General features: G+C 49.3%; 1 protein-coding gene across 3 annotated transcripts in view; it reads right to left on the bottom strand.

Annotated features, from left to right (window-relative positions):
* Positions 1-19,170, bottom strand: part of CD58 (CD58 molecule) — a 246,053-nt gene that overhangs the window by 158,080 nt on the left and 68,803 nt on the right. For all 3 annotated transcript variants that reach the window (XM_030203880.1, XM_030203881.1, XM_030203882.1), the window contains exon 3: positions 12,125-12,394. In XM_030203880.1, the coding sequence (XP_030059740.1) occupies positions 12,125-12,394 (270 nt within the window). The remainder of the gene's footprint in view (positions 1-12,124; positions 12,395-19,170) is intronic.

Raw genomic sequence — 19,170 nt, 5'->3', positions numbered from 1 at the left:
TGAAGCCCGCCATAGCGGCTCGAAGGGCGAACCCTGAAGAGCCTTTAAAACTAGCCCCAGGTTCCAAGCTGGACAAGGTGCCCGCACGGGAGGACGGAGCCGAAGCACCCCTCTAAGAAACCGTGCAATGTCTGGATGCGCAGCCAAAGAGAGGCCTTCAACCTTCCCACGAAGGGAGGCCAATGCTACCACTTGCACCCGCAGGGAATTATAGGCCAAGCCTTTTTGTACATCATCCTGTAAAAAGTCCAGAATCGGCGAGACAGAAGCCCGCATGGGTATGATCGCTTTTGAAACACACAAAGCCTCAAACTGGCGCCAAATCCAGGCATAAGCAACGGAAGTGGACCGCTTGCAGGCCTGCAAGAGAGTGGTGATGACCTTGTTGGAGTAGCCCTTGTTTCTCAATTGCGCCCTCTCAATAGCCATGCTGTAAGACCAAAGCGGCAGGATTCCTCCATGGTCACCGGACCCTGTGACAACAGGTGCGAGACCAGAGGCAAAGGAAGAGGAGCCTCCACCAGCATCTTCCGGAGGTCCGCATACTACGGCCTCCTGGGCCAATCTGGAGCAATTAGAATCACCACTCCCTGGTGCAGCTGAATTCGCAGGAGTACTCGCCCAATGAAGGGCCAAGGAGGGAACACATACAGGAGGCCCTGAGGCCAGGCATCCAACCCCACTGAGCGAGGATCTCTCCGTCTGCTGTAAAAGCACGGGACTTTGGCATTTGCGCTTGTCGCCATAAGATCCGCTACGGGCGTCCCCCATTTGGCACAGAGCTGAAGGAACACTTTGTCTGCCAGTTCCCACTCCACTGGGTCGATTTTATGCCTGCTTAGATAATCGGCTTGCACGTTGCTCTGACCTGCAATGTGAGCTGCTGACAGAAACTGCAGACGTAGCTCGGCCCAGTGGCAAATTTGCGCGGCCTGCGCGGCCAATGCACTGCACTGAGTGCCACCTTGTCGATTTATGTAGGCCACTGCTGTCGTGTTGTCCGACAGAACTCTGACAGCCAGTCCCTCCAGGGTCGTGCGAAAGGCCAGAAGCGCCTGGAAAATCGCTTTCAGCTCCAAGCGATTGAGGGACCACTCCAATTCCTCGGGTGTCCACAGACCCTGGGCATGCTTCCCTTGGCAAAGTGCTCCCCAGCCCTTCAGGCTGGCATCTGTTACCACCAGGCACCAATTGGAAAGCGCTAGCGGCATTCCTCACCACAGCATGCTGTCTGAGAGCCACCACTCCATACTTAGCCGGGCCGCAGGAAGCCACGTTAGTCTGCGCTGATAATCCTGAGACATTGGAGACCAGCGCCGAAGCAGGAAATACTGCAGCGGTCTCATGTGCGCTCTCGCCCAAGGCACCACTTCTAGGGTGGCCATCATCGACCCCAACAGCTGGACAATGTCCCAACCTTGCGGGTGAAGCATCCTCAGGAGCAAACGGACCTGGTTCTGAAGCTTGCACCGCCTTAGCTCAGGGAGGAAACCCCGAGGCTGTGTCAAACCGGACCCCCAAATATTCTAGAGATTGAGAGGGAGTCAGGTGACTTTTGGCAATATTGACAACCCAGCCCAGAGACTGCAGTACTGAGACCACTCTGGCTGTAACATGACAACTCTCCTCTGCAGAGTCCGCTCTGATGAGCCAGTCGTCTAGGTACGGGTGAACCCGAATACCCTCTCGCCTGAGGAAGGCAGCTACTACCACCATTACCTTGGAAAAGGTTCGGGGAGCTGTGGCGAGGCCAAAAGGCAAGGCCCGAAATGCTTTCCCAACACTGCAAACCGGAGAAACCGTTGGTGCAGGGGCCAAATACGAATGTGCAAGTAAGCTTCATTCAGGTCCAGAGATGTGAGAAACTCTCCTGGCTGTACCGCCGCAATGACGGAGCGCAGGGTTTCCATGTGGAAATGCCAAACTTTGAGGGGCTCGTTGACTTTCTTTAAGTCGAGTATGGGTCGGAAAGACCCGCCTTTTCGCGGCACCACAAAGTAAATGGAGTATCGACCACAGCCGCATTCAGCGGGAGGCATGGGGATCACCACTCCCAGGTGCAACAAGCCTTGCAAGGTCTCCTCTACTGCCGCCTGTTTGACAGCAGTGCCGCATCGGGACTCCAGAAACACATCTCTGACCGGGGCATTGAATTCCAATCTGTATCCGTCTCTGATCAGGTCCAAAACACACTGATCTGAGGTAGTCTTGACCCATTCCTCGAGAAAGAGGGAAAGACGTCCTCCTACTGCAGGAATCGAGGAGTGGGCCGGCGCACCATCACTGAGAGGGTCGCCCATGAACTCCAGGCCTTGAGCCGGGCGCTGCAGAACGTTTGTCCGAGCGAAAGGAGTTACTCTGCTGAAAACGGGTACGTGAAGTAAACCCAGCAGAACGCCCCGGGCGGTACCTTCTAGCTTCACGGAAGCGAGGTCTAGAGGAGGAGGGAACCGCCTGACCCTTGGAAGAAGGCCACGGCCTATCCTCAGGTAGCCACTGGGGTTCAGCATCCCCCAGGCCCTTCACAATTTTCTCCAACTCCTCACCAAATAGAAGAAGGCCCTGGAAGGGCAACTTCACCAACCTTTGCTTAGAGGCCATGTCTGCCGCCCAATGCCGCAGCCATAAAGGGCGGCGAGTGGCCACTGCCACAGACATCTGTTTAGCCAAGGCTCTGACCATATGAATAGGGCGTCAGCTAAAAAGGACAAGGCCGATTCCATCCGCGGTGCCACCTCCGCAAGGGGCTCCGCACCATCCCCGGGCTGTTCTACTGCCTGTTGCAACCAAGCGAGACAGGCTCGAGCAGCATAACAATTGCACACAGACGCCCGTAAGGCTAGGCCTGAAATCTCAAAGGACTGCTTCATTGCTGATTCCAGACGTCGGTCCTGCATGTCCTTCATGGCGACTCCTCCCTCAACTGGGAGGGTAGTCTTCTTTGTCACAGCTGTGACCAGGGCATCTACTTTAGGCACGGCCAAGCGCGCCAAGTGCTCCTCACTCAGAGGGTATAAGTGCCCCATTGCCCTGGCAACTTTCAAAGGCCCCTCAGGGTCAGCCCATTGAGCCGAAATAAGCTCTTGGATGGAGTCATGCAAAGGAAAGGCTCGAGCAGGCTTCTTAGTACTTGCCATCCTCGGATTACCAGAGGAGGCCTCGCCAAGCGCAGGATCTTCAATAGAGAGGGCCTGCGAGGTGTCAGAAATAAGTGCTGGCAGCTCCACGCGGTGGAAAATCCTAACCGCGGTGGGATCATCAGGATCCAGTGGCAGTCCGGCACCTTCCTCTAGCTCCTCAGACCACGAAGGCCTGCCAGACCCCTCAGAATCCCCACAGCCCGACCATGAGGGGAAAAGGGGGGTGCGCCACTCTCGGGAATTTACCCTTCCACGCTTATCATGCGGCCAAGTATCTGGGGAAACCTCTCAAAACACGACGAAAGGAACCAAAAAAGAAGCTCTTCAGACTGGGAATGCAGAGAAGTCAGAAACAGTCTTCTCCTCACCGCGGTAAAAAAAAGAACTGTGGTAATCGCACCAGAGTGACAGGTGGGAAGGCACCCCCACATGCACGGTGGAGCATGTCCCATGCTCCACAAAAGCTTTTGTGGCTTGTCAAAGCCCGGACCAGGCAATGCGACGCCATGCTACCCAATTGTGAGACTTATTGCCCTGCTTGTCCTCAGAGAAATATATTTATGCACAATGAGCTAGATTCTATATATGGTGCCTGAAAAATCTGTGCCAAAAAATATATGCCTAAGCGTATTCTAAATTTAGGCGTACTTTATAGAATACACCTATATTTTCACATGGATTATGGAACATACCGAGCACTCGTCTGCGCAACTAAATTTAGTTGCAGGCAGTTATGCCAAGTAAAACTTGGTTTAAATCTCAATGCCTAAATTAGGCACTGACCAGGTGTATTCTATAGCAATGTGCATAGATCTTAGAAATGCCCATGACCCACCCATTCCATGTCTATGGCTATGTCCCCTTTTTAACTATGAGACTTAGAATTTACGCACATCACGTTATAGAATATGCTTAAACAGTTCTACGCATAAATATTAATTAATGCCAATTAGTGTCAATAATTGCTTAAGCGTATACTCTGGTGGTTCCTCCTTCACATCTATCCCGCTAACAGTTGGTGTACCCCAAAGATCTGTCCTAGGACCTCTCCTCTTCTCCATCTATACCTCTTCCCTTGGTGCTCTGATCTCATCCCATGGCTTTCAATACCACCTTTACGCTGATGATACCCAGATCTACCTCTCCGCACCGGATATCTCAGCTGAAATCCAGACCAAAGTATCGGCCTGCCTGTCTGACATCGCTGCCTGGATGTCTCGCCGCCACCTGAAACTAAACATGACCAAAACCGAGCTTCTCCTCTTTCCCCCTAAACCTGCCTCTCCTCTCCCCCCCGTTCTCTATTTCAGAAGATAACACTCTCATCCTCCCTGTCCCGTCTGCGCGCAACCTTGGAGTCATCTTTGACTCTGCTCTCTCCTTCTCTGCTCATATTCAGCAGATTGCCAAAACCTGTCGTTTCTTTCTCTATAATATTAACAAAATTCGCCCTTTCCTCTCCGAGGACGCTACCAAAGCCCTTACCCACACCCTTATCACCTCTCACCTAGACTACTGCAATTTGCTTCTCGCTGGTCTCCCGCTCAGCCATCTATCTCCTCTTCAATCTGTCCAAAACTCTGCTGCGCATCTTATATTCCGCCAGAGTCGCTATACTCACGTTAGCCCTCTCCTCAAGTCACTTCACTGGCTCCCCATCCGCTTCCGCATACAGTTCAAACTTCTCCTTTTGACCTTCAAGTGCATCCACTCCGCAGCTCCTCAGTACCTTTCCGCTCTCATCTCTCCCTACACTCCTCCCCGTGAACTCCGTTCGCTGGGTAAATGTCTCCTGTCGTCCCCCTTCTCCCCCATTGCTAACTCCTGGCTCCGTTCCTTCTATCTCGCTGCTCCTTATGCCTGGAATAGACTCCCTGAGCCAGTACGTCAGGCTCAGTCTCTGGCTGTCTTCAAGTCTAGGCTTAAAGCCCACCTCTTTGCTACTGCTTTCGACTCCTAACCATGACTCTCTTACTCAACACCCTCACTTATCACCCCTACCACTGCAATTTCCCCACCCCTAGCTAGCTGTTCATCTGTCCAATTTAGATTGTAAGCTCTGTTGAGCAGGGACTGTCTTTTCATGTTAATTTGTACAGCGCTGCGTAAGTCTAGTAGCGCTATAGAAATGTTTAATAGTAGTAGTTCTTACCATGATAATTTTCTTTCCTTTAGTCATAGCAGATGAAGCCATTACGTATGGGTTGTGTCCATCAACCAGCAGGGGGAGATAGAGAGCACTCAACTTTTCACAGTGCCTCATGGCCAGCTAGCTCCACTGCCTCTTCAGTATTTGAAGCTTCCAAAGCAGTATGGTAAACCGCAATGGGAATAACATGAACTTTCCTCACAGCGAACGATAGCCCCTTAACAAGGGCATGAACTCACAAAAGGAGGGAATGAACTCATCCTCCTGGAGGGAATAAACTCGTCCTCCACTTTGTATAAACGGAGGGAATACTTGCATTCTCCTGGAGGGAATAAACTCATCCTCCCAAAACATGAACTGGAGGGAATGAACTCATCCTCTTATAACTGTAACAAGAATCCTGAAGACTGTTTTCTGACTCCCCAAGGAACGAATATAACTTCAGGAAACAAGAACAGCACCTAAAATCAGAATCACTGCAATACAGACAATCATACAGGGAGGGCTCATGGCTTCATCTGCTATGACTAAAGGAAAGAAAATTATCATGGTAAGAACCTAATTTTCCCTTCCTTGTCATCAAGCAGATTAAGTCATTACGTACGGGATGTAACAAAGCAATCCCTAAATAGGGTGGGAACAAGCCACACCACATGCTAGCACCTGTGCTCCAAAACGCGCATCCCTCCTGGCAGCCACATCCAGCCTGTAATGTCGGGCGAAAGAGAGCTTAGAAGCCCATGTTGCAGCACTGCAAATCTCATGAAGAGATAGTGTTCCAGTTTCCACCCAGGAAGAGAAAATCGCTCTTGTGGAATGTGCCTTAAAGGCTTCAGGCGGAGCCCGGCCAGACAGCAGATATGCTGAAAAGATAGCTTCTTTGAGCCAACGGGCAATAGTGGCTTTAGACGCTGAAGACCCTCTGCAAGGACCTGCAAACAGCACAAAAAGATGATCAGAGGTCCTGAAAGAATTTGTAATTTGCAGATACTGCAACAGAGTCCTGCGCCCATCCAAAAGGTGCAACTGCCCAAATGAATCTGGAAACTCTTCCTCAACAAAGGAAGGAAGAAAAACAGGCTGGTTTAGGTGAAACGCTGAAACCACCTTAGGCATGAAGGAAGGCATGGTCCGAACTGTGACCCCTGACTCTGAGAATTGCAGAAAAGGGTCTCTACAGGACAGCGCCTGGAACTCTGACACCCATCTTGCCAAGGTAATGGCCACTAAAAAGACGGCCTTCAGTGTCAAATCTTTCTCTGAAGCACGCCGAAGCGGTTCAAAGGGAGCCCCCTGAAGGGCCTTCAATACTAACCCCAGGTTCCAAGCTGGACAAGGTGCCCGCACGGGAAGACGGAGCTGAAGCACCCCTCTAAGAAACCGTGCCACATCTGGATGAGCAGCTAAGGACACGCCTTCAACCTTGCCATGCAGGGAGGCCAATGCTGCCACTTGCACCCGCAGGGAATTATAGGCCAAGCCTTTGTGTACACCATCCTGCAAAAAGTCCAGAATTGGCGAGACAGGAGCCCGCAACGGAGAAAGCGCTCTTGAAACACACCAATATTCAAACTGGCGCCAAATCCTGGCATAAGCCACGTAAGTGGAGCGCTTACGGGCCTGCAGGAGAGTGGAAATTACCTTATTTGAGTAGCCTTTATCTCTAAATTGCGCCCTCTCAATCGCCATGCCATAAGACCAAAGCGGCAGGCGTCCTCCATGGCTACCGGACCCTGTGACAACAGGTGCGGAACCAGAGGTAACGGAAAGGGAGTCTCCAACAGCATCTGTCGGAGGTCCGCATACCAAGGCCTCCTGGGCCAATCCGGGGCGAAAAGCACCACTTCTCCTGGATGCAGCCGAATCCGCAGGAGCACTCGCCCTATCAAGGGCCACGGAGGGAAGACATACAGCAAGCCCAGGGGCCAGGGTTGAGCCAAGGCATCCAACCCGGCAGAGCGAGGATCCCTCCGTCTGCTGAAGAAGCACGGGACTTTGGCATTGGAACTGGTCGCCATAAGATCCATCACTGGCTTGCCCCATTTGGCACATATCTGCAGGAATACATCGTCTGCTAGTTCCCACTCCGCTGAATCGATCTGATGCCTGCTTAGATAGTCGGCTTGCACGTTGCTCTGACCTGCAATGTGAGCTGCTGACAGGGACTGTAGATGCAGCTCGGCCCAGTGGAAAATTTGTTCGGCCTGCGCGGCTAGAGCTCTGCACTGAGTGCCGCCTTGTTGATTTATATAGGCCACTGCTGTCGTGTTGTCCGATATCACTCGGACAGCCAATCCTTCCAGGGTCACTTCAAAGGCCAGAAGAGCCAGAAACACCGCTTTCAACTCCAGGCGGTTGATGGACCACTCCGACTCGTCAGGGGTCCACAGACCCTGGGCATGCTTCCCCTTGCAATGTGCGCCCCCAGCCCTTCAGGCTGGCATCTGTCACCACTAGGCACCAATCGGGGAGCACCAGCGGCATTCCTCGCCGCAACATGCTGTCCGAGAGCCACCACTCCATACTGAGGCGGGCCGCAGGGAGCCAAGAAAGTCTGCACTGATAATCCTGAGATACTGGAGACCATCGTTGAAGTAGAGAATACTGTAGAGGTCTCAGGTGCGCTCTCGCCCATGGCACCACTTCCAAGGTGGCCGTCATCGATCCCAACAGCTGGACAATGTCCCAAGCTCGCGGGCGGGGCATCCTCAGGAGCAGACGGACCTGATTCTGAAGCTTGCACCGCCTTTGCTCGGGAAGAAATATATAGCCCGAGGCTGTGTCGAACCTGGCCCCCAAATATTCTAGAGATTGCGAGGGGGTCAGGTAACGTTTGGCCATATTGACGACCCAGCCCAGAGATTGAAGGTCTGAAACCACTCTGGCTGTAGCTAGATGACTCTCTTTTTCTGCTCTGATGAGCCAGTCGTCTAGGTACGGGTGAACCCCGATACCCTCTCGCCTGGGAAAGGCAGCTACTACCACCATTACCTTGGAGAAGGTTCGGTGTGCTGTGGCAAGGCCAAAAGGCAAGGCCCGAAACTGGAAATGTTTTCCCAACACCGCAAACCGTAGAAACATCTGGTGCGGGGGCCACGTTGGTAAATGCAAGTAAGCGTCATTCAGGTCCAGAGACGTGAGAAACTCTCCTGGCTGTACCGCCGCAATGACGGAGCGCAGGGTTTCCATGTGAAAATGCCGCACTGTTAAGGACTTGTTTAGCTCTTTTAAGTCCAGGATCGGGCGAAAAGACCCGCCTTTTCGTGGCACCACAAAGTAAATGGAGTAGCGGCCTAGAACTTGTTCGGCGGTAGGCACCGGGGTCACAGCCCCTATCTGGCACAGACTGTGCAAAGTCTCCTCTACCACCGCCCGTTTGGCAGCAGAACCGCATCGGGACTCCACAAACACGTCTCTCACCGGGGCATCGAATTCTATTCGGTATCCGTCTCTGATCAGGTCCAAGACCCACTGATCTGCGGAGATTTTGGCCCACTCCTCGAAAAAAGAGGGAAAGTCTTCCTCCGATGACAGGAAACGAGGAGGGGGCAGGCGCACCATCATTGAGAAGGTTGCCCCTGAACTCCAGGCCTTGAACCGGCAGCTGCGGAACGTTTGTCCGAGCGAAAGGAGTTTCTCTGCTGAAAGCGGGCACGAGAAGTGAACCCAGCAGCATGCCCCGGGCGGTACCTTCTAGCTTCATGGAAGCGAGGTCTGTAAGAGGAGCGGACTGCCTGACCCTTAGAGGAAGGCTTCGGCCTATCTTCGGGCAAGAGCTGAGGTTTGGAATCCCCCAGGCCTTTAACAATGTTTTCCAGCTCCTCACCAAACAGGAGAAGGCCTTGAAAGGGCAACTTCACCAACCTTTGCTTAGAGGCCATGTCCGCCGCCCAATGTCGTAGCCAAAGATTGCCGCGAGCCGCCTCTGCTACAGCCATTTGTTTAGCCGAAGCTCTGACCATATCATAAAGGGCGTCAGCCAAAAAGGACAAGGCCGACTCCATCCGCGGAGCCACTTCAGATAAGGTCTCCGCTTCATCACCGGGCTGTTCCACTGCCTGCTGTAACCAAGCCAGGCAGGCTCTAGCAGCATAACAACTGCATGCAGACGCCCGAACAGTGAGACCTGCCAAATCAAAGGACCGCTTCAGAGCTGAATCAAGCCTGCGGTCTTGAATATCCTTCAGGGCAACACCTCCTTCAACAGGGAGGGTAGTTCTCTTTGTCACAGACGTGACCAGGGCATCCACTAGGCATTGCAAAGCGAGCCAAATGTTCCTCACTCAGAGGGTATAATTGCCCCATGGCAACCTTCAAAGGTCCCTCGGGGTCAGCCCATTGAGCCGAAATAAGCTCTTGGATGGAGTCATGCAAAGGAAAGGCTCGAGCAGGCTTTCTGGTACTAGCCATTCTTGGAATAACAGAGGAGGCTGTGCCACTCCCAGGATCTTCAATCGAGAGGGCTTGTAAGGCATCTGAAATAAGCGCTGGCAGCTCCTCGCTGTGGAAAATTCTCACCGCAAACGGATCATCAAGCTCCTGTGGCAATTCTGCACCCGACTCTGGCTCCTCAGCCCAAGAAATTCTGCCAGACCCCTCAGAATCCTCATAGCCCGACTACGGGGGGAGGGGGGGGGGTGCGCCACACTCAGAAGGGGAATTAGCCCTTCTGCGTTTATCAGGAGGATAAGAAACAGGCAAAGCCAACTCCAAAAGGCCAGGATCCACTGGGGGGGCAGGCAGAGGGTCCAAAGATCCCTGTGGAAGAGCTCTTTTAAGCATGTATGCCCTATGCAGCATTAAAACAAAATCAGGGGAGAAAACCGCTCCCTGACCGGCCGGATCCTGCCCAGGGCTATCAGCTCTATTATTAGCCTCTCTCAGAGGACCCCCCCCCCCCCCCCCCCCCCCGGATTCAGGGCTCTCCATCGCAACGGAGGCCGCGCCATGTGGAAAATCCAAAATGGCGTCCGCTGCCAGCTCAGAGCGCTAAAGATCGCCGCTCGCCATGCTCGGGCTGGCTCTACCGTCTGTACAGCACAAATTACAGAGCCCCGCTGCTGATTTGCGCTTGCCACATTTACAACAGCGCTTTACAGTCTCCGCAGCCATCGCCGAAAACGGCGGTAAAATTCAAAAATGGCGGTTCGCGCCAAAAACATCCCGATCGTGGGCCCACCCCGGAGGAGTCAGAAAACACTCTTACCTCACTAGACCGAGTATCACAGCTCCGGTCCTGCAGAAGAATCTCAAGAAAAAAACCTCTTTTCCAAGATCGCTGCGCTAAAGCGCGACTTTAATTATTTATTTATTTATTTATTTTTAACGCTGTGAGGAAAGCAGAGGCAAAAGAGGTAAATAAAAACACTCCGGAGGCTCAGATAAGTGGGAAAGGCAAACCAATGTGCCTGCATCCACTGAGTGGGAAAGGACAGGGAAAAGCAAGCTAATATGTCCACATCCACGGGGGCATGGGTAAGGCAGGGAAAGGGCTGACCTTTGTGCCTTCAAAGTGAAGCTGCTATAGCCTCTAACACCCCGGCTAACAACTGGCAAGCCAGGAGCCACCCCCAGGCAGATTTTTGATGGAGCTCGAAGAAGCTGTAGCCACCCTGCTTGGGGAGATAGAGAATACTGAAGAGGCAGTGGAGCTAGCTGGCCATGAGGCACTGTGAAAAGTTGAGTGCTCTCTATCTCCCCCTGCTGGTTGATGGACACAACCCATACGTAATGGCTTCATCTGCTTGATGACAAGGAAGTGGCAATTATCGTGCTAATTGGCTTAACTAATTAAGTTGTGCACGCAAAGCCAGAATACAACTGGATTTGCATGCAAAACTTAAGTCGCGCTATATAGAATCTGAGGGAATGTGCATAAATATTAGCGCCTATGTTACAGAATTGCCCCCTAATGGTTAGATATATTATAACACTTTGTTTCATTACAAAGGAATGTATGGGAATTATTTCATTCAAATTTCTTCTCCCCACTTCCCTCCAGGTCAGAATCATGAACAGACACAATAACAACCATCACCTCACCTGACATTCTTCAACCAATGCCCATTATGCCTACAATAATTCTTTCTGGTTTCTATTGTCTCTATTGACAATTCAACCTTCCACAAGCTGCTGAGAGAAAATGTCCCTCGTTTCTCCAATATCAGCTCCAGGAGAAAACAAAGCATAATATGACTGGGTCATCCAAATATTTGTTTTTAAAAAATTAAAATTAATACAGTTCTATTGGATTTTCACATAGCTGCCAGTGCGTTCTTGGCCACTGTTAAGACTGTCAGCTAAAGAACAATGATAAAGGGCTTTTATAATGTGAGATCCATTTGCTGCAATCTAGTGTGAAACTATGACACATTTCACAGTCCTTCACATGACCACCAGGTAGTACAGCTTTCAGTCCGAGTAATTTGAAAGTGCAAAGCTGCGCCTCAGTGGTGTAGCGAGGGTGGTTGCCACCCGGGACGGTTCGCTGCTGCGCACCCCCCCCCCCCCGGGTGCAGCATGACACCCCCCCTCGACGCATCACCCAAGCCCCCCCCCCCCCAAGTGCATTCTTGCCTGCCGTGTGCACGCCGTTAGGGGAGGTGTCAGTTCCGCTGGTTCCCTGCTCCCTCTGCCCCAGAACACCTGTTCCGGGGCACAGAGAGCAGGGAACCAGCGGAGCCAACACCCCCCCCAGCGGCGTGCACCCGCAGCAGACAGCCCCCACCGCCCCGCCCTTGCTACCCCACTGCTGTGCCTCTCTCTTATGTAGGGATTGCCTCCTTCTAGCTCCTGATCCCCTAACTCTACATGAGTACCAGCAGGAAGTACTTACTCAGACATTCGCTGATAAAGATGCTTTCAGTCTTCTCTGATGCAGGGCTCTTTACAACACACACCATGCTCTTCTCTGGGTGTTCCTTTGCCAGACTAATATTGAGAGTCTTGTTATCATCTAGTAGCTGGTAGATATCAGTTGTCGATACCACCTCTCCATTGCTGTGTTTCCAGGTGTATTCTTCAGATGCACTGCTGGTCGCATTACAGGTCAGGATGACAAAGCCCTTCTCTTCTCTGCAAGTCACTGAAGGTTTATTCAGAGGTGCTAAAAAAGAGAGAGAGAGCACATTGTATGTGAACATCATAACTACTGCATGTTATCTGAGATAGAAAGAGAAATAAAAAATACTATTTAGGCATAAGTTAACTGTAACTATCTGACAGGCACACCATGGACAGCTTTCCTTGAAGCCTTCACCCCAAAAAACTGGATAATGATCTTATTATCCTGTCACTGTGTGTCATGCTAATATACTTTTAAATTTCATTTTCGGATTAGAAATATCTTCATGGGAATCAGACACAAGTCTACCTAATGGTAATATAAGACTAAGGCGCCCTTTTATCAAGCCTTAGCAGCTGTTGCACAGTAATGCCAACAAAGCCCATTCACTTTGAATGGGCTTTGTCGGAAATATCGCACCGGCAGCCGCTAGTGCGGCTTGATATAAGGGCTAGGCCAATTTAGGCAGTACCTGAAATTATGTTGTCATTAGCACAAATCCTCCAGGACAAAAAAGAGGTCTGAAAAAACAATGTAGTCGTCTCGATGTCAGCAAATCAACCAAATAAAACTAGCTAGTTACCCCAACATAATGAAATTGAATGAATCATTACCACCCCGCCCCCCCAAATTTCAAACCATTTTTTCATCAGAGTTGGCTATCGCATTTTTTCTATAATCCTGATGAAAATGCCTCATATGAAATCAAAATGCGGGTTGTCATGTTTGGTTTTTTATTACAAACATTGTTCTTTTGAACTTTAACATGTTTGGCTGCTTTCTTTCTATTGATTTATCATTTTCATGGATTAAAGTCTCAGCCAGGAGTGGGAAATATTTAGAAAACACAGGAACTAGCCAAAATATTTAGACATTTCCCCCTTATAATTTACTACTTTACTTTTCTATACTTGCATTATTATTCTTGTCTTTCTTTCTTTTTTTTCTGTTTGCTCCATTTGTTTGGGGTTTTTTTTTTTTTTTTTGGAAGATTGATTTTCATTGTTTGTTTTCTTTTCCCTTTTTGTTTTTTAATTATTGTTTTATAACTTTTCTTCCACCAGTCACTTCCTCTCCTTTTCTCTCCCCCAGCCTTTCTCCCTTTTCCCTTATGTTCTTTACCCACACCCTCTTCCCTCCAATCGCTGCCAGGGACAGACCAAGTGTAAAGATGCCCTAGGTGAACCTTCAGCCATGCACCTCCCCCCCACCGAGCATCTCAAGGCCCTATTCCCCTCCCTTTCCCATAGTTCAGCACCTCCCTTCCCCTCTAGACCATAGGCGCCCCCCGTATAAGAGACTTGGGGAGGCTAAGCCTCCCCAGCCCAACCGTGACCTTCTTCCCCTGCTGCCCCCACCCTGCGAGCTGCAGGCTTCCCTGCTCCCCAGGTCATCCGTCATCTCCCGTCTGCCCTCAGCTCCCCGATAGCCCTCCTTTCCTTCCTGCCGCCGCCCTGCCTTTAAATATTCTATTTTTCCTCGAGTTGTGGCACCAGCATTGAAAGCAGCAGCAGGCTGGGCTCAGCTCCAGCCTTCCCTTCCCTTGCATGGTTCTGCCCTTGCGGAAACAGGAAATACATCAGAAGAGGGCGGAACCATGTGAGGGAAGGGAAGGCTGGAGCCGAGCCCAGCCTACTGCTGCTTTCAATGCCGGCGCCGTGACTCAAGGAAAAATAGAATATTTAAAGGCAGGGCGGCAGCAGGAAGAAAACGAGGGCTATCGGGGAGCTGAGGGCAGACGGGAGATGATGGACGACCTGGGGAGCGGGGGATCGGGGGGGCTGGAAGAAGGCAGGAAATGTCTGGCGTTGAGTGGGGGAGGGGCTAGAAGGGAGATGGTTGACATGGGCTGCTGGTGGGGGGAGGCTGGAACGAGATGGTTAACATGGGTGGATGGAGGGGAGGGCAGGGGGGAGAGGAGGGTTGCTGGACATGGGAGGATGGAGGGGAGGGCAGGGGAGAGGAGAGTTTCTGGACATGGGTGGATGGAGGGGAGGGCAGGGGGGAGAGGAGGGTTGCTGGACATGGGAGGATGGAGGGGAGGGCGGGGGGAGAGGAGGGTTGCTGGACATGGGTGGATGGAGGGGAGGGCAGGGGGGAGAGGAGGGTTGCTGGACATGGGTGGATGGAGGGGAGGGCAGGGGAGAGGAGAGTTGCTGGACATGGGTGGATGGAGGGGAGGACAGGGGAGAGGAGAGTTGCTGGAAGGGAGGGGAGAGGGTTGCTGGACATGGGTGGATGGAGGGGAGGGGAGAGAAGGGTTGCTGTACATGGGTGGATGGAGGGGAGGGCAGGGGGGAGAGGAGGGTTGCTGGACATGGATGGAGAGGAGGGAAGAGTGAGGAAGGAGATGAGATGAGGGAAAAGGAAGAGAGAAAAACTGCACATGGATGAAGAAAATAGGCAGAAGCTGGATCCACTGGACAGTCAAGTCTGTGGCGGACCCAGCTTTTACTTACGGATGTAAGGCAAGAAATGAAGAAGAAAGGCGGAAAGTAAAGAAATAAATGGAAAGGAGGCCCTGGAAACAGAGTTAAGAGGACAGATAGCAGCAGAATCGGATACTGGGCCAGCATGATCAGAAAAACAAACTCACCAGACAACAAAGGTAGAAAAGATCATTTTATTTTCATTATAGTGGTTGGAATATGTCCACTTTGAGAATCAGCTGCTCAACATTGAAAGTTTATATTTATTTACTTATTTATGGCATTTTATCCCACATTAAACATGAATTAGGGTGTTTTGTGGCTCTACATGAGAATTGTGATATTATGATCCCTTGTTTCATATTGTTGACGGTCTGCATTTTCCGTATGGGTGGTATATTGGTGTATTAGGTTCTGCCCAGTGTAATATTTATGGTACAGTAAGGTTCTGAGAATTTTTTTTGCACAAAGTTGTGCATAGTGTTTTGCAGTTGAGTGATTGTGGTTAGTATATGCTTTGAGCAACTACTTTATTCTTTGACATATGATACATATCTAATATCTAAATTTAATAAAAGGTATTGTGACTTTTATTTTTATTTTCTGTGTGTTATCAGACAATTATGGATTTAAGCTCCACCCCCGGCCCCACCCCTAACCACGCCCCCTTTAGCCTCCCCAACCAGTTGGGCCACCGACCGCCTATGCTCTAGACCCGTCCCCCCCAAGATGGCCAGCATTTCCTTTTCCTTCTCATCCTCCCCCCAAGGTGGCCATCATTTCTCCTTCCCTTTTCTATACCTTCCAGGTATCCAGGCACTCAGAAATGGTCAGCAACTTTAATCCACAGCAGGCTCTACCACACCAGAATGAGATGGCTTCCGTTGAGGTCAGAACAACCTTTTTGTCATCAATGCTGCTTCAAGTGACCCAATTTCTAAAAGTAGATATTTAGTCATTTCTTTTCCTCTTCATGTATGTATAAACTTTTTATATTTAGGCACAAAATGGTGGAACTCTCTTCCAAGAGAAATAAAACAGAATGATAACTACCTGCCCTTCCACAAATCCCTAAAAACTTTCCTGTTCATAATTTTTTTGTTTTTTTTAATCTCAAGATACTAATTAACCCCCCCCCCCCCCTTACAAAGCCAAGCAGTAATGCAGACACTGTGTCGGCATAACCGTGCAGCATCCGCTAGCACGGCTTGATAAAGGGGAGTAATTTCAGTATTTCCATTGACCATCATAACACTGCACTAGTAAAACTGTTCTCTCGCTTTGTAATAATCTTCAAATCTCACACTCACTGTAATTCAACTTTTGTAACGTATGTAAGCCTCCTTGAACTGAAATTGATTTTGGATAATGTGGGATATAACAGCCAATATATAAATAAACTAGTATATAACTGACGGCCTTGCCCTCCCTGGCTCCGGATTAGAGCTTTGTGGGACGGAGAGCTATCGGAGCCTCGTAGTGTGCCGCGAGCAAGAGAGTACTCGGAACTTCACTGTGACTGAGAGGCGCAAGCTACAAGTGTCGCCAGATTGCTCTCAAAAGGAAGGTGAGTGGCACGGTTGATCACACACAGGTCCGAAAAACCTCCCAGACAGAGCGAAATTGCCAGGGGACCCGACCGGGCGTAGCTTCCCTCCACGACGTAAAGCCCAGAGCAGCCCATGCCTGGACCACGTGAATCGCACAGAACACGACTGTTTGGCGCTAACGCAGATCTTGGCCGACAAACACCACCAGCGAACCTACACAGGACAAGACGGGACCCTGCCTGAAAAGTGCTGGACTTAATCCCACTCGTATGAGCAGAGAAGCGAACAAGTACGGACCTGGGCTAGAGAGCAGACGGTGGAACGCACCCTCAGACCTCTGCCTGTTCAGGTCAACCCTTTGTTTGATTGCCATAAGTACATAAGTAATGCCATACTGGGAAAAGACCAAGGGTCCATCGAGCCCAGCATCCTGTCCTCGACAGCGGCCAATCCAGGCCAAGGGCACCTGGCAAGCTTCCCAAAACATTATAGCAAGAAACTCTAGTGATAAACTTTAAGCATAGATGCTTTAATCGAACTGCTGGTTGCTGAAATATTGTTGTAAGAAACTTTCTAGAATCTAACTAGCATAAATGTTATAATTGCATTGTTACTCTTAAATGCACCTCAAGATCTTACAAGCCTTGCTTCTAGCTGCCTTACTTCTAAATGCTTTTAAGTGCCTTGTATTATAATTGACTGCTACACTTAATTATTTAAATGCTAGCATAAATGTTTTAATTGCATTACTGCCTTCAAACACATGCTAAAAGCCTCTAATATTGTTTTGCTTCTAAATGCTCTTATATGTCCATCTTATAAATGTCTTATAAATGACTGCTAGATCTCTAATAACACCATAACGAGGCACGATCTGTTACCTGTTATATACATTTAAATACATATCACAGATCTCAGAATAATAGCCAACATGAACACCAACAAACTGATTATGATAATCTACTTCCTCCCCTTAATATTCTACGCATGGACTATTCCTAACTCAAACACCAATTTACCAATTTACAACACACACACCCTACAAACAAATTACGCATAACCCACCAGAACAAAAGAACAACAATCAATTAAAAGGAAAAAAAAATACATACGGAAATAACCAACAGAAAGGGAAGAAAGGACACAACAAAAGTAGACATCAAGAAAACAGGCAACTAATAAAAATTAAAACATCAACGCCCCGAACAGAACCTTACCATTCAATCCAAATGGGATACATAAATGCTAGATCAGTGGTAACCAAAACAGAGACCATAACAGACTGGATCACTGCAGATAACCTTGACCTCCTATTCATCATGGAAACCTGGGTTCACAGCCTTCAAGACCCTATAATCTTAGAATTGTGCCCACCAGGATACAAAATTACACACTGGACAAGAAACGGAAGAAGAGAAGGAGGAATAGCCATAATATACAAATCGGAGTTGAACATCACAAACACAGCTGAATCCATACTGCCACAACTTGAAATCGCTTCCATAAGAATTAGCCACCCAAACTTGCAGGAGAACCTTAACGCAGTTATATTTTACAGACCACCAGGCAACTGGCGAGACTGCCAAACATACTTCATGGATTTTATCTCGAACACCTGCATCTCCTCCTCTAACCTCATCATAATAGGAGATATAAACCTACACCTGGAAGATCTCACCATAACAAGTACCCAAGACTGTAAAAAGTTCCTACAATTATGGGACCTACAAGGACAAAACACGGAACCAACACACAAAAAAGGACACACATTAGACGTCATAACACACAAATTTGACCATGACGCAAAGTTTACATTAACAAACACTAACTGGTCACCTATATTGTGGTCAGACCATTACAAAGCACATATCACCCTCCTATGGAGAATGAAAGACTTACCCAACAAACAAAAATGAAAAACCTACACCACAAGAGGTAAAATAGACTCGGATAAGTTCTGGCAACAAATCTACATCAACGGATGGACAACAAAGACAGACACAATCCAATTCCTCTCAGAATGGAATAACAGATGTAAATTAATACTAGACAACATTGCCCCAATCCAAACCAGAACCTTGCACAGAAAGAACTCAATACCATGGTTCAATGAAGAATTGAAAAAACTTAAAACACAAGTTAGGAAACTAGAACACGCATGGAATAAAAAGAAAGATGATCTTAGTCTCAACGCTTGGAAGCAACTCCGAAGGAAATATAAATATACAATAAGACAAACCAAAAGACAATACTACAAAACTGAAATTGGCCCAAACTACAAAGGCACACACAAACTCTTCCAACTCGTGAATAAATTACTAGATACTACCCCGGTCACTAACAACAGCAAAGACACACCAGGGAGCTGACGACTTGGCGAAGTACTTCAAGGAGAAAATCATACAACTGCGACTCAAAATACCTGTCAGCCCCACCGACTACACTGCACTCCTAGAATGCCTAGACCCAGACCCTGGAGTTTACCCAGCAGACAGGATCCGGACTGAATTCACAATACTACCGGAAGACCTCATCTCACAAACGCTTAAAAGATTCGCCAAATCTCATTGCAAATTAGACATGTGCCCAAACAACCTTATGAAGTCAGCCCCTCAACAATTCATAATGGACCTGACAAACCACGTAAGCTTTATGCTACAAAATGGACTCTTCCCAATGGAGAAAGGTAACATTTTACTCACCCCCATACCCAAGGATGCAAAGAAAAATGCCAACGAACTAACGAACTACAGACCAGTAGCATCCATTCCCTTAATCACCAAAATAACAGAAGGTATGGTGACCAAACAACTCACAGAATATCTAAACAAGTTCTCAA

Source organism: Microcaecilia unicolor, chromosome 5 (assembly GCF_901765095.1).
Source record: "Microcaecilia unicolor chromosome 5, aMicUni1.1, whole genome shotgun sequence".
Lineage (NCBI taxonomy): Eukaryota > Metazoa > Chordata > Amphibia > Gymnophiona > Siphonopidae > Microcaecilia > Microcaecilia unicolor.
Note: the sequence above shows the minus strand (reverse complement) of the source record. Positions and strands in the feature narration are given on the sequence as shown.